General features: G+C 43.8%; 1 protein-coding gene across 4 annotated transcripts in view; it reads right to left on the minus strand.

Annotated features, from left to right (window-relative positions):
- Positions 1-16,143, minus strand: part of ZC3H18 (zinc finger CCCH-type containing 18) — a 60,822-nt gene that overhangs the window by 32,775 nt on the left and 11,904 nt on the right. For 2 of the 4 annotated variants that reach the window (XM_045818887.1, XM_045818888.1), the window contains exons 3-7: positions 12,832-12,916; positions 11,979-12,050; positions 3,038-3,186; positions 2,716-2,808; positions 1,630-1,787 (exon numbers count right to left, since the gene is read on the minus strand). In XM_045818887.1, the coding sequence (XP_045674843.1) occupies positions 1,630-1,787; positions 2,716-2,808; positions 3,038-3,186; positions 11,979-12,050; positions 12,832-12,916 (557 nt within the window). The remainder of the gene's footprint in view (positions 1-1,629; positions 1,788-2,715; positions 2,809-3,037; positions 3,187-11,978; positions 12,051-12,831; positions 12,917-16,143) is intronic. The other 2 variants (XM_045818889.1, XM_045818890.1) reach the window with 1 other exon arrangement.

Consider the following 16,143-nt stretch of genomic DNA (forward strand, 5'->3'; position numbering starts at 1 on the left):
CACGCAGATTACAAAAACGTTAGTTAATTCTGATGCACAGCAGATGTTGAAAAAACAAACAAAATACAAGTAAAAACCTGTCTCTAAGGGCCATTCCCAGAAGCTTTTGCCTGAGAGTCCTGCAGCATCGATCTTTCCCAACAGAGGCAGCAGCAGCCCTGTCAGCCTGGCACCAAGCATGGGGTGGGGCCAGGGCACAGCTGCTTGTGCAGCCAAGGCCAGCACAGAACCAGGCCTGTCAGACTGTTCCCCATCGGGCACATTTTCTGGGTCCGCGCTCTAGCAAGCATGGGGAACAGAGTGCCAAGGGTGGAACCTGAGGTTCTAAAGCCTCTTCTCTCACCACTCCCAAGAACCACACTCAGAGAAGGTGCTGTATAAACTGGCTCCTGTGACTGTCACAGGAGCCTCTTGCCCAGGCAAGAAGGACAGTGCCATCACCTTGACTTACACTATAAAGAGGTGAGGCCTCGAGACTTGTGGCAATATGCCCCCAGCAGATGTAGTTCTCGCTCAGACACTCCTGTGATTGAGTACTTTCCCCACACACAGAATCAGAAAACAAAAAGTTTTAACTGTTTTTTAAATATCCACCCTTCAACCTCTAAGTTGTTAGCTCCATGACAGGCGTGAACACTAGAGCATCCTCCCTTCCCCCTCCCCTCGCTGCAAACAGAAAGCCCAGAGGAGCATAAACCAGGAGCATGAGAAGGCTTAGCGGGTCCAGGTCAACACTACTGAATCCTGAAACACAAGCACTGTATGGGTTCCATTGTATGTGTTCCTAAAACTGTGTACCTTTTACTGTCATTTCGGCCAGAAGCCACTGACTGTTACTTTCCAGGAGCAAGCGTAAGTGAATGAAGTGTTGCTACAAGACTAACAGGGTGCTAAAGCAAGCTCACATCACTGACCCGAGCTCACACTGCACTGGCTGCTCAGGAGAAACCTGGCCTGTTTCTGTCCCCTTAGAGGTGAGTGCAACAAACCTGGGCTTTCCCCGGGAGTGGGAGCACTGGGAGGTAAGTGCTATACTTACCGTGTCACACAATTTCCGACTGGGGACTGAACCTGCAACCAGGTTATGTGCTGACGGGAAATCAACCCTTTGGTGCATGGACGATGCTCTAACTGAGCCACCCAGCCAGGGCTCAGTAATTATTTTTTAGAAGATCAGTGATTAAGCATCCGGTAGAGTAAACAAAGACAGCATTTACCATGACAACGTCACACCTCCCCTGCTCCTGGGCTTAGTGACAAACTGCATAGGTTTTCCTGGTTCCTGGGTAACTTGGGAAGAGGTGAAGACTTATGGGGCTTCATGAACAGCTGTAAAAACTCTCAGAGCTTGTGGGAGGCCAACTGGGCATGAGCCCTTCTCAGTCACATGGCCCTGACACAAAAATAAAAAATGTCCTTCATGGAAGCAAAATACTGAGGGGAAGTCAATGGCAAAACATCTGGCATGATCTCAGGGACATTGTTCTTAGTCCGGGGAGTGTGGGCAGGTACCTGTCCCTGCATGACTTGGGGACCGATGTGCTGCTTCCCTCTGGGATCTGAGCCCCACATAGCCGGGGACTACTTAATTCTCTTTCAAAGGAGAATGAAGAGGTAAACCATCCTTACGTGGTGTCTCTGACATCTCTTGTGATCCGATAATTCCAATCTCGGAAAACTTCATTTTCTTTGTCAAACTCCCGTTCATCCTCACCAATGGTCACAGTAAACCTTTTCTCTTCAAAGTCAGGCTCCTGTTCTTTTCGAATGGTTGCTTTTTTTAAAACCTACCATTGTGAGAAGAAGCCAGCACAAGTTACTGTTAGGAAAAACAAAGGGAAGCCTGTTCTGATTTGACCCACAGAAGCTTGGCCAGTGTGGCACAGCTGGGTGCTCAGGGGGCGGAGTACACCTCAACTCTGTGCCTGGGGTGGACGGAGGACCCCGTGTGCCTTTCTGTGGGACTGGAGCACCCTGTCCTCACACACAGCTGTAGCTGGCGGTTAGGACAGGTCCACTAAGCAGCACCACGGGGCTTACTCATTCTGGGAAGGGTGAGTTAGGTGGCTGCTTCCTAATAGTAGTCTTGGTATTGAACCAACGGACTGCAGATATTCTTTCAGTGATGAGGACCAAGTGTGGAGAGGAAGGCAAGTCTGCTTGTGGCAGAAGAAGTCATTCAAATCTCAGAGGAAAGGAGGGGTGGTAAAGTATGTGCTACGGGAGGGAGAATGGTTCTGTTTTAGACTGTCATCTCAGTGAAGAGCAACCAACGTAGGGAGCTCAGAAAGTAGCCTGGACAGGGAGGCCCATGTTTGTATCATGGATCTCAAGGGAGAGGATGGCTTCTCCAGAAGACAGGCCCCTTGGGGGTAGCAGTGTGCACTAACTCTGGGGAGAGGCTCTGAGTGGCTAGGAGCTGCAGCACCAGCTGGGTATGGTCTAATGCTGCCCAAGCCGCACGAAGACGGGGGCCTGTGTTCTACACTGGGACTCCCTGGTTTTCTGAGCTTGGTCATGGCCTAGCATGCCTCAGACAGACAGTTAGAAATCATTTTCCATTCTCTAGCTCTTCAAAGAAATCACAGAAATATACCTCACTTCAGAGGCTTTACTGAGTTTTTGATCACTGTCTCTGGATCAAGGAAATGCTAGTTTTGTGCAAGGACCGCCACTAGTATTTTTCTTCTCAGGTTTCCTGCTGAAGTCTGTTACCTCCTTTGCATGCCGAAGTCCTCGTTCCCAGGCACTCTCTGTAGGGGGTTCTGGAGGGGGTGGAGGCAAAATTTCATCAACTACTGGCCCACCCTATTAAAAAATGAGAAGGGAAAATTTGAGAAAGCGAACAAAACTTTAAAACCTGTAAAGAAACAAGAGCAAAAACACCTGGAAGCATCTGGAAGGCAGCTCTTGTGACTACTATGATGTCACAGAAATGCCTTTTGCATAAGCGAATTAATGTGCCCTTAGCTGGAGAGCCACAAACAGCTTAGATGTCTGATTTGCTAGCAATGAAAAAAAAAAGGTGTTCACGCACCCAAGGGTTGGCAGGCATCAGTGGGTGAGGTCCGAGAGGCGGGGCACCATTAGGCGGGAAAGGTTCGGCTTTGGTGATCAGGGAGTAGTTGCCCTTGTCGTTGACTCCAGGGTGTATGAACCTACAATTCATCCCCCAGGTACAGTTCCCTAAGGAAACAAAGGTTAGGTCAGAACGTGTCTACAAGAGCCCAAGTACATGAGGCCAGCTTCCTGCCTGCTTTGCTTAGGTTTTCCTGAGGGCTTGTGATGTGCCAGGCTGTGTGCTGAGCACACACATCCACAGGTCACTGGTGTCACCCTCTACCCTGTGAGGTGCGTGAGCCTGAATATGGACAGGCCAAAGCCAACTGGCTGCAACGAGGTGTGTGTGGGCTCACTCCTCATACCTGAGCCCCCCACCCTCACCTGTACACGGCACACACGCCCAGGTCTTTGGCAGGCAGGCCTGAACAGTCACGGGCCGGACCCTCAGCCAGGGAGTGAGTAGTACTTCCTAAAAGGCTCCTGAAGGGGGTCGGCCATGTGTTAGAGGAAATACACCATATGGACAGTTCACTTCCCCCTCAAAACAGAAAAGTCCAAGAGCTTCCCAGACAGAGGTGGCCCCTGCCCTGTGTGTTTACTGCTCAGAGATAGACACCATGCCCCAGTGAGACTCACAGGTGCACACACAGGACCCTGCTTCTGACTTAAAACCCACTCATAATGAAATAAAAATTGAGAAGCACAAAAAGGAACAGAATTCTGAAAGCTTGTCCCATGGTGGTCTTTACCAGCTCTGTAAATTTGCATTTCTCCTATCAAAAGCCTCACAAACCATTACAGTATATTTCTTGTCCTTGAAACACATAGTTATAATAAATTAGGTGTTTATACTTTACAAAAAAAGGAATCATCATTTAGTATTATATTCAGTGAAGAGAACACCAGGCTTATTCAAGGCAACCACTTACCTTTCAACAGAGGACAAGAAGTCGAAGTTTAACTGTAATCACTGAGTGAATCACTTAAAATTTTTAATTTTTACAGTAGGTAATATGTACAACGGCTCAAAAATAAATATGGCACAGAATATGTTAGTTTCAAAAACATTTTCAATGGGTTAACATGTAGTTAAATACAAACTAATGAAAAATTATAGCCCTGGCTGGTGTGGCTCAGTGGACTGAGTGCTGACCTGCGAACCAAAGGGTTTCTGGTTCGATTCCCAGTCAGGGCACATGCCTGGGATGTGGGCCAAATTCCAAGTAGGGGGAGCACAGGACACAACCACACACTGATGTTTCTCTCCCCCTCTTCCCTTCTTTCTAAAAATAAATGAACAAAATCTTTATAAAAAATAAAATATATATTCACTTCTAAAATGATACTCCATTTGAACATCTCTCTCTACAAAACATGATTTTCCTTGTGCAATATAAAGAGAAGTAATCAATTGGTATGTAGGAAAAAGCTAAATTTTACCTTTCAAATATAAATATTTAAATTTGTATTAAAATCAACTTAATACATTGATCTAAATTAAATATGAAATAAAGCATGCTTAAAATTGCTTCTCTGTAAAAATGTCAGATTAGCTTTTAAAATTCCTAATATAGTGTTTGAGAAATCACATATAAGTCAGAGGGGAAATACCGTACTACAGGAGATTCAAAATGCGAGTCTCAGGAGATTTAAAGAAAAAAAGACTACACAGTCTGTCCACACAAAACATCGCCCATGAGCGAGCCACTGTCAAGGAAGCTGTTTTGTGACCCATATTGGAAGGGGGAGAAAAGAGAAACAGGTGGGTAAGAAACACCACATGAGCAAAGTGAGAGGCAACGGCAGGAACACATGCCTCTCTGAGACACTGGTGGGTTACCGAAGCCCGACCCTTTGGAGCCCCCTGCTCCTGGGCATGTTAACATACTTACTGAACATATGTCTGGACCCCTGGCTGTCAAAGGACAGCTGTCTAGCAAATGCAGCCCAAGACAGCAGTCAGAATAGCACAGCCCCATTAGCTATTGTAAAGTGAATTTTTATCTGTGTAGAAAAGTCTGGAAGGATATACCCCAAACTGTTATGACTATGGAAGGAGACTTTTATTTTTTACTGTCTTGACTCATTAGCACATATTTCATAATTTAAAAAATCAATTTATTTGGAAAAAAATTCATTGGGAAATGGAAGCAAAAATCAATCTTCTGATTTTAAAATTGTATGGTGGTTGCCCTGACTGGTGGCTCAGTTGGTTGGAGCGTCATCCTATACCCCAAAAGGCTGCAGGTTTGACTCCTGGTCAGGGCACACACCTAGGTTGCAGGTTCGATCCCCAGTTGGGACATGTATGGGAGGCAACTGATTGAGATTTCTCTCTCTCTCTTCCTAATTAATAAACATATCCTCCTCAGATGAACACTTAAAAAAAAAATTGAATGGCAGACTGCTTCTGAAAGAAACACCACAAACACAAAACTTAAGTGGACTGTGATTCTGACTGGATGAATAAAAAGGCTCACAACTACATGAGGACCGGAATATGAGCCAGAAGGGAACAGAAGAAATAGAAACTGCTGTGACAGGCAGTTTAATGGGACAAGTTTCCTCATCTTGGCAAACACAGGGCTTCAAAGGCATTGATGGTATTCCATTTCTTCACTGGACAGTGGGCACATCAGTAATTGTTTTATTTTTTATTATTCTCTATACTTGTGTAAACATTACAATATACATTATATATAAGATGTTTTATAATAAAAATATGATGATGTAAACAAAAAGGAAAAATATGCAAATATTCTAAAAGGTATTAGTGAGGTCTCCATGCCTCCAGGGCCCTCCACAGAGGCAGTTATTAATTTATCAAGGAATTGCTCGATCTATGTACCATCCCTATTTTTCCTTTGTCATACATAAACTCTGTGTTAAACCTTGCTTTTTTTTCACTAAATAATATATCTATACAAAATGTATTATCTCTCTCTACAAAAAAGGAACCTATAGGCTCAACAACAACAAACCTAAACTCTTATCACCAAAACAGATGATATATGCAGGAAACCTAAAGGGGCCCAGTAGAAATCAAGGAAACTAGACACTGCGACGGTAAGAAATGAAATCCATGTCTTCCACACCAGCAACCCACCAGTCACAACCACACTATACAAGCCCAAGGAACTCATCTCGCCCATGTTGTGAATGTCAGGAGAAGAAAGCATGTGAAAGCAAGCTATGTCTATGGGCTTACATTTGAACGTGTGGGCGGGGGGAATCCAGAAACACTAAACAGATTTTAAATTTGTGATTGTTGGTTCCACTGGTGATTAGCACACTGCAGTGCTGATTAGACTTCCTTATTTCTATGAGATGTAATGCTCTTATTTAAATATACCTTGCTCCCATTTCTTGTTAGTTTAAATAATTCAGAATTGATAATAATCAGACTGTGGAAATACAATAAAGCAGTTTAAAGTACTTCATGATAGGAAGGCAGAATACTTAAGTCTAATAATTAAATACTAAGAACAAACCTAAGCTCTACAAATGCATATTCTAATAGGCATAAATCCACCAAACTATCACACGGGAAGTTGCAATGATATACCAAGAACTTGTGTGTCCTTTCCTTTCTCATGTCACAGAGCACTGTGACGGAAACGGATAGACAGCCACCGTCACATACAGCAGTATTCTGAGATATTTTAACTTCTTTAAGAAATACATTATGGTAACTGAAAAATTAAAATAATTTCTGGACTGCTTCTTCATAAATAATGTAGACTTGACTAACTTTTCAGTCTTAGGAACCCAAAAGAGCCTTTCTTCAAATTGGTTAAACTGATATTTACTGTACAGATTAAATCGATATTTACTGTAGAAATTAAAACAGAAAATTTAAAGACCTAATATATAATATATATAATTTAACAATATCAACATAAATGTTTTATGAAGACTAGTTATATTTAGAAAATACTCAGTGATTATTTTCTCTTTTGCAAATCTGATGCTGACACAGAATAGAAAATAGCTGGGTTCTCATGTCTGCTTCTGCATTCAGTGTGTGGTGCTGGGTTGTTTTAATTGAATATCCAGCTGCAGGTGGATATGTAGCTGGACAAGGAAGGGGCATTTTAATAGCCTTTTCAGGTACTCTTGAATGTTCTTTCATGCAAAACTGGACAAGTGAGGGCTTCTTCAGTTAGCCACAGTGTAGGATCGGTAACCCTATCATGATACTGAACTGTTTCCGACTCTGTTCCACAAAAGGGCACTAGTTTATGAACTGTGAACGGATCTTCTACCCCGGTATGATTCTGTAACATCACCTAGTGGTCATTTGGAAAAGTTCATTGAACACTGAAATGCTGTTGAGCCCACGGTGGAGACACTAGTTCTCCAAAACTCTAATTTTCACTCGAGAGCTCTAATTCTATCATCAGCAACAGTACTGTCAGCTGTTCTCCTTGAAGCAGCAGGCTCACTTGGTGAGTCTTTGACAAGACTTGGTTCTGCCCTACCCTGGTGTATCATGGTCCTTTCTGCAAGTGAACACGCACCCCGTGGAAAGCTTACAGTGCAAACCCCGAGTGTCTCCTCCCTGGACATGATCTCTGTGGTACTTCAGTGCACAGCAGAGGGGCTCCATGCACACTTCCAATTCCTCATGCTGAATACAGAAAAGACATATACTAAGGGCTCTTAGTGGGGTGATAAAAATGTTCTAAAACTGGATTGTGGTGATGGCTGCACAACTTGGTAAATTTAATTTAAAAAATCACCAAAAACAGGCAAATTTTATGGCAGGTAAATTATACCTCAATTAAGTTTTTCCTATTTAAAAACCAGTACAAGTGTAAAATTAGAATTTTTACTGCTGTATTACTGACTTACTGTAAAATTGGATTTAACTGTGAGTGCATAGTGGTCAATATCTGACTATTAGTACAGACTTAAGATTATTATGAAAATAGTTTTGACATCAGGGGTCCCCTGAAAAGTCTCAAGGACCCCTAGGAATCCGAAGACTGCACTTTGAGAACTGCTGCTTTAAACATGAGAACATGGATTCAAAAGTGGGCAACGGAAATTTCTCTAAAGACATTCAAATGGCCAAAAGTACATAAAAAGATGCTCAATATCACTAATCCTTAGGGAAATGCAAATCAAAACCATAATGAGGTGAGGAGATACCCCTCTCATTATCCATTAGGATAGTTAGTATAAAAAAAATCAGAAAATAACAAATGTTGGTGAGGATGTGAGAAATGAACTCTTGTGTACTGTTGGGAATGTAAAATGGTACAGCTACTGTGGAAAACAGTATGGCAGGGCCTCAACAAATTAAAAACAGAACTCCCCAAAGATCCAGCAATCTCTGTGTACATGCTCAAAAGATGTGAGAGCAGGGTCTTGAGAGAGATATTTGTGCACCTATGTTCACAGCAGGATTACTCACAAGAGTTAAAAGGTGGAAGCAACTCAGATGTCCACTGTCTGCTGACTGGATAAACAAAATGTGGTCTACACTCACAATGGAGCGTTACTCAGCCTTGAAAAGGAAATTCTGACACATGCACAACATGGATAAATCTTGAGGACGTTATTCTAAGTAAAATAAGCCAGTCGTGAAAGGACAAATACTGTATGATTCAACTTATGTTAGGCATCTAGAACGGTCAAATTCAGAGACTGAAAGTAGAGTGGTGACCACCAGGGGCTGAGGGGAATGAAGAATGAGGAGTTAGTGTTTAATGGGGACAGAGTTTTAGTTTTACAGATGAAAAGTCCTGGAGATGGGTGGTGTTGACAGCCACAACATGAATGTACTCAATGCCACTGAATTTTACGCTTCAAAGCGGTCAATGTGGTAAATTCTATGAGTGTTTTACTACGGCTAAAAAAGAGAACACAAAGCAGCTGAAACAAGGAAGCCTGGCTCACAGAACAGACTGGGCCCTGCTGACAGCTGGGGAAATCGGAAACACAGAAGACAGTTTGAAGAAACAACTAGTTATGCCTTTGTGAATAGAACTTGCGTACTGATGACTCACACAAGTATTAAGTCTGTCCATAAAAAGGCCAGCCATCGTTAATGTAACAAGAACGGTTTGCATGACATTGATCTAACATGGCAGCCAAGGAGAGTGGACTGGAATGCACATGCGTGAATGATGATGACTTCACTGTACTAGTCAGTGGGGGTGGTAGACGCTGTTGAGTGAGCATGTGTACTGTGTGGCCACTGCATTCAAAATGACTGAGTAGAGCAAGGAATCTCCATCAAATTTTGCATTAAGCTTGGACATTCCTCCACAGAAACTATTTGGATGGCCACAGCTATGGGCAACTGGTGACTGGCAGCTTCTTCACAACAATGCATGCACTCAAGCATCACGGGTTGTGCAGAGTTTATGAAACATCAAATCACTCAGGTGACTCAGGCCCCCTACAGCCCAGATCTGGCACCCTGTGACTTCTGGCTTTCTCCAAAACTAAAATCACCTTTGAAAGGGAAGAGATTTCAGGCCATTGACGAGATTCAAGAAAATAAGGGGGTAGCTGATGGCGACTGAGAGAACTATGTGAGGTCCTGAGGTGCCTACTTTGAAGGGGACTGAAGTGTCATTGTCTTATGTACAATGTTTCTTGCACCTTCTTTAATAAATGTCTCTTTTTCAGAGTACATGGCTGGACTTTCTGGACAGACCTCATACAGAGGTAAAAATATACCGTAAGTAGTATTGGTGCTGTAAAATGTTTCAATTTGTATTCCTAAGTACATTTTGTTTTCAATGGTCACAAATGTTAATGTGTCCATTTGGCCAATTAAATAAAGATCACAACTTGTAACAGAAGCATAGCTAACAAAATTTAAAAAAGACTTTTTTTCAAATTGAGATGTAATTCATATACCACAAAATATCATTACTTAAAGTATGTAATTCAGTGGGTTTTAGTACATGCAAAGTTGCGCAGTCACCACCAATTCTAGACCATTTCATTGCCACAGAAGGAAACCCGGTACTCACGAGATATCATCCCTTACTGCTTCACTGCCCCCCCCCCCCCCCGCCCGCCGGCCTATACGATGACTAATCTTTCTCTCTCTCTCTCTACGGAGCTGCCTGTTCTGGACGGAGCTGCCTGTTCTGGACGGTCACATAAATGAACACGTGCAGCACGCGGCCTTCTGTGTTTGGCTTCTTTTTCCTTGGCACAATGTTCTCAAGGTTCATCCACGCTGTAGTGTCAATACTTTATTCCTTTCTATGGCTGAGTAGTGTTCCATTGTATGGTTAAAACAAATTTTATTTATCCAGCCTCAGTTGATGGACATCTAGGTTGTTTCCATTTTTTGGCTATTGTGAATAATGCTGTTACATTCATGTACAAGTTTTTGTGTGGAGGCTTTTATTTCTCCCACATGGGTACCCAGAAATGGAACTGCCGGGCTGTATGGTAGCTCCATCCTTCACTTTCTGAGGGACCAACAGACCCTTTTATGTTCCCGCCAGCACTGTATGAGGGCTGCATTTCTCTGCACCCTCACCAAACACAACAACAAACTTAAAGTTACTTCTCCTACTCTTGGAGGCAACTTAAATGTATCCATCTCAATGGATTGTGGGTCAGCAAAAACATTTACATCTCAAAATTTTCTCATAACTAAGAAAAAGCCGGAGTTATGTTCTAGAACGCTGAAAAAAAAATCAACCATTTCCTTTTGTACTATATCACAATTCTCTGTAGAATAAACAATTATAGGAGGAAAGGTAAATACGTATATTTAAAAGTATTCCTGAAACAAGTTACTGATCATGCCCAATTAAGCTGCGAAAAGGCCACTTGCCACTACCTTCAGATTTTTCTACTGCAGAAAGCCTTACCCACTGGTCTCACTCCCTGAAATCCATACCGAGCACTTAGTTTGACCCTGGAGGCACCTCACTCCCATTGTGACATGACCCCGTGACGTCCATGGAGATGGTGTCCTGTCCTTGTCCATCGGGATTCTCCTGATGATGCTGATCTGCAGTTCCAGCAACAACTTCATTTGTATGCATGCTTCTCTTGCTAAATTCTGGAAACTACTCCAGTGGTGTGACCCCAGCACCTGGACTAGAGGCTCAGTGTCATGAATGGTGGATACTGCTGCCCCCTGCTGTGCGGCAAGCTCTAACCAGCCAGCAGGCTTCTCACCCCCCAGTTTGTGAACAGGGCTAATTGCAAATGACAGCAAATACACTTGTTATGTATACATATTTGTCTCCATTGCTTTCATCTAAATGTTTCCAAGATATGCTGACATTTGATCCCAAATCATTATGGAAAGGAGGTCGTCTACCTAAGTTTAAATTTTCTGAAATACTGACACTTCCAGTATTTTCTAAAATGTATTGCACGCTTGTCTGCATTCTTAGGGTGGCTCTGCTGCTCATGATGTAATGTCTGCTCTACAACACCTGACTGTGCTGGCGGCCCTCCCTTGGGCACAGCGGAGCCCACCACACACAGGCAAGCTGAACTGTTTTTGGCGTGGCAGAAACAAACACATAAATAGCACAGGCCAAGTACACATGCCTTCAGGAGCAAGCTGACCTGGGTCCTGAGTGTGCTGGTCCCTCAGCTCCCACGTACCCACATCATCAGGCCATCCCTCAGTATAGGGACAGGGACACTCAAGGGCCACTGGAAGCGCAGAGTCATAGAAGTGCCCTTCCATGAGATGGGACTCCACCGTGCCCCTGCAGCCCCGCCCTCCCCATGTGGTCGGTCACAGCTCCCTCCAGCCTCATCGAGTGCCTCTAAGTATTGAGGCTCATGACCGCTCTCTGCCCCTCCAAGCCTCCCCTTCCTTCTGGCTTCACTCTGGGTCCAGGAGAAAGAAGTCTGGCCTCTGGAGCAGGGGGACTTTGAGAGACTAAAGAGAGTGAATATTGTATATTTTGTACCTTTAACCTGGTCTCTGAATGGTATGGAATTTGATATTGGTGGAAGAAGAGTGGATAATGGTGTCACAACATCTGGAAAAGAAGTACAGGAAGCTCTTGTGAACTTTAGATGGTACACGCAGGCTGGGTCACTGAGCAAAGTCATCACGGGGCAGAGTAAAATTAAGAGAAAAACATCTTCCTACCTATCCAAGGAAAATGATGAATTACAAGACATATACCCAAACTACTGCTGCACATGAAAGAAACCTTAAAATTGGAAATTCTCATTTCCATTTCCAAATTTCCTAAGACTTTAGCCCAGACTTTTCAAGAACATTTTACCATACTGCCACCTGTTACTGCTTCTTGACTCACACCGTTTACTTTTCAGGACAGAGGGAGCCTTGCTGCTTTCAAAGGCCTTCCCTTTGCTACTTGGAAATCCATTTCAAATGAAGGATATACTTCTGATACATCTTGCAGCAAAGTGGTAATTCTCCTTAAAGGTGGGAGAATGTCGAAACTGGTGCCTGGGACATTTGGCCTCATTAAAAGAACCACTTAGAAAAATGCCTGACACTGTCTACATTAAAGTCATGGATCTGTTATAAACAATTGGGCCTAGAACCACAAGTGTGAAAATGACCAGGCTGGCTTCCCTCAGAGTTAGTCATGTGATGAAAAGACCAGTAAAAGAATCTATTGTTTCACATGGAAACTGCCACCACAAACTATCATACTCTGCATTCTGGCCCAAAACAGCCTCACACAGGCTCCAGGGCACCTGACAAGACTGAACCACACCATGGTCCCAGGAAAAGCCAAGGCCACACAAATGGGCCATGCAAAGGCCCCTCACTCAGACAATTACCTTTCATGAAGAATCGGCAGGTGGGACGAGGCCTCACCTTCCTGTCACTGGGGTCCTTTACTTCACCCTCTTCCAGATCATCATCCTGAAACAGAGGACAATGTGAATGCAGAGGGAATCATCTTGACAAGAGGGAAGAGGCGGGAGGGACATCTACCAGCAGGCATGGCTTTCACCAAACTGGAAAGGCTACGGTCATAAGATCTACGTCTGGGCCATTCACCAATTCATGTTCATTTTCCAAACCTCAGTCTCCTCATCCCCACAATGGGTAATTTCAAAGCATACCTATAATATGACTGAGGAATTCCACGAAAGAACAGAGTGAAAACATTGCAAGGCATGCAATGCAAGGGACAAACCTGGGTTTCATTACACTATTTCTCTGAATTAGCAATTCTGGGCAGGAAATGGTTACATTTAAGGTGTTTAATATTTTGTACATTTAGAACAAAATATTTAATGTTCTTAAAATTCAGCATTAAGTTCCTCTAATTTTAAAGTCTGGGGGCGGGACCCTGGCCTGTGTGGCTTAGTTGCGCATCGTCCTGCAAACTATGAAGTTGCAGGTTTGATTCCCAGTCAGGGCACATGCCTGGGTGTGGGTTCCATCTTCAGTCACAGCACATACAAGAGGCAACCAGTTGATGTTTCTCTCTTTTTCTACCTCTCTTCCCTTCTATGAGCAATAAAAGAAAAAAATTTCTGGGGTGGGGAGGGAAGTTCGGTGCTGCAAGTCGTGATGCCACTGGCCTGTATGTGGACCCACCTCTTATCTTAGATCCAGGCCCTTTTTTCATTCTTATTCCACAGTTCCTGTATCTTGCCTGTCTAAACTTGGAACAACATGGGAGCTTTAAGAAGACCAAAGCCCAGGGGTTCTAAAGAGCAGCCACAACCTGGACCAGTCCAGTGCCCTCCCCAGGTGCCACCGTCCTAGGGCCTCAGTCACCACTGACCTGCAGACTCCTTCTCACCTGTGCCTCTTAGATGAGACCTCCCCTCCCGCAGGAGCACCCCCAGCCCAAGAAGGCATGTCTGCGGACATCTGTTGGTCTGTCCAGGATGAAACTCCTCATCGCCCTATGTCCCAGAGTACTCTAATGCAGTTACTCCAAAAGGTCCTGCAGGGCAGACGCCTAAAGTCACTGGACCTCTTTCCCCCACCTTCTGCAGCACCGCCATCTTCCAGACTGTGGCTCAGTCCAACCCGGCCAGGGGAAGCTCTCCCTAACTGGGGCCCCCCAGCCTCTCTGGAACTCGCCCACACACTCCCCACAACATGGTGAACTTTTCAGACCCAGCCAGACCATATCCGTCCCTCCCTTCTTCCGTCATCACTTATCTCATTTCAGACTGCAGCCTGAATCCCCTCCTAAGAGCCCCCATCTCCTTTCACGATGCGTCTCCACAGCCTTCTCTCCTGTGGCACTGATCACGGCCACCACGGCCTGCCCCAAGGAACTGGAGGCTCCACCAGGCAGGACTGTGTTTGTGTGCTCACCACGTGCTGCCAGTCCAAGCACAGTGCTGAGCTTGCACTAAATGGAAAGTGTATGTTGAATGCAGAGATGCTGAAGTCAAACCCTGGACTTGGGATGACTTACTTTGAAAGCTCAAATAATAGTTAAGTAATTTCTGCCTTGAAAATCTGAGATATTAAAAAGCATCTCATAACAAAAAGAACAGATGCCTGAGAGTTATATCCCGTAAGAGAGCCAACAAAATGATTTTTTGAGAAATTAAATAACTTATTCAAGTTCATTTCTCAAGGATCCCTAGAATTCACGGAAAGTTTGTATGCGCTGAACAACATTTCCCCATCTTCCCTTACCCTCAACGATTTCTTCAAATCTTAGAGAAAATGTGCTTATTTTATGCTAAGTGACAGAACACTTCTCTCCCCTGGTCTATTTACTACTTTTCTCATTGTAATGATCACTACACTAAAGCCTTAATGTGGTCCTTTATATGAGCTCAAATCTAAGTTTAGAGCAGACTCTTTGTTCTCAATAAACACAAACAAACAAAAATAAAACCACAACTCTTTTGAAAGGTCAGAACCCATTCAGATCTTACTGCTTCAGTTAGAAAGTAATGCACAGGAGTGAAATGATGAGTACAGAATAATAGTTTTTCAGAAGTAAGGATTTACAGCAATGCACTAGATCAGATTTAAAGAGGTGTGTGTTTCTGCAAGGTGTTACTTTCAATATTCGCAAGAGCAAACAGAAGAACCACCTACCCATCATAAGATTGGTAAGCAGTCACATGAATCATATAAGAGTATATGCAGCTTCTAAAAACGATCAGTAAACAGACCTAGAAATGCACAGTAAAGCACACAATATAATGTTAAACCAATTAGCACAAAATAGCATCTAGATCACAGTAACCACTGTCATCTAGTCCCAACACCTGCCATGACAGAGATAGAGGGCTATATACACTATTGGTATGCTGGGTTTATGGCCTCTCCTTTAAAACAAACAAACAAACAAACAACAGCAGCAACAAAACAAAACCCCACAAGCAAAAACAATCAATAAATCACTCAGCGATATAATATCCTGAATTTTGAACCAATCATTCAATTAACCCATGAGTTTTCAAGTGATGGATAATTAAAACAAGTTCTTAAATCTGTATTACAGAGTTTCATGCAAATACAACCCAAGAAAGGGATCTCTACAGCCAAACTCACAATGTTTAGTTTTTGAGGGCTGTTCCACCAAGTGTGTAACGTATGAGAATTCTTTCAGACCTCCTGCTCACGTGACCCAGAGCAGAGGCAGCAGACAGCTGAGGACAAGGAGAGGCCCTAGTGGTCAGGCCAGAAGCAAACTGGTGGGTCTGTGAGAAGGATGGTGCCTGTGAAGCTCTCAGCAACTATCACCCTGATTGGCTAAAAATAGTACAGATAATCTACCTTGGAGGAGTGTGCAAGGCCCTCTACAATACACAAGTGGAAGGAACAGCCATGGCTCATTGGCATACCTCTAGCAGCACTTCCTCAGGGTCAACAGGCACAGAGCACACCCACCTTCAATGCTGTTATAAGATACATATGACTGACTGGATGAAAGGCCTGCGTTCAAATCCTGATGGTGTGACTGTGGACACATCCCTCCACATGAACTTTGGTTTCCTCTAGCAGAACAGAGCTACATTCATAGCGCTCATGTAGTGCCTCACGTAAAACATGAGCAGCGAGCCCTGGCTGGTGTGGCTCAGTTGGCTGGGCACTGTCCTACAAACCGAAAGGTCACCGGTTCGATTCCCAGTCAGGGCACATGCCTGGGTTGTGGGTTT

This window comes from Phyllostomus hastatus, unplaced genomic scaffold (genome assembly GCF_019186645.2).
Source record: "Phyllostomus hastatus isolate PE091 unplaced genomic scaffold, TTU_PhHast_1.1 phas_scaffold_345, whole genome shotgun sequence".
In the NCBI taxonomy this organism is placed as follows: Eukaryota; Metazoa; Chordata; class Mammalia; order Chiroptera; family Phyllostomidae; genus Phyllostomus; species Phyllostomus hastatus.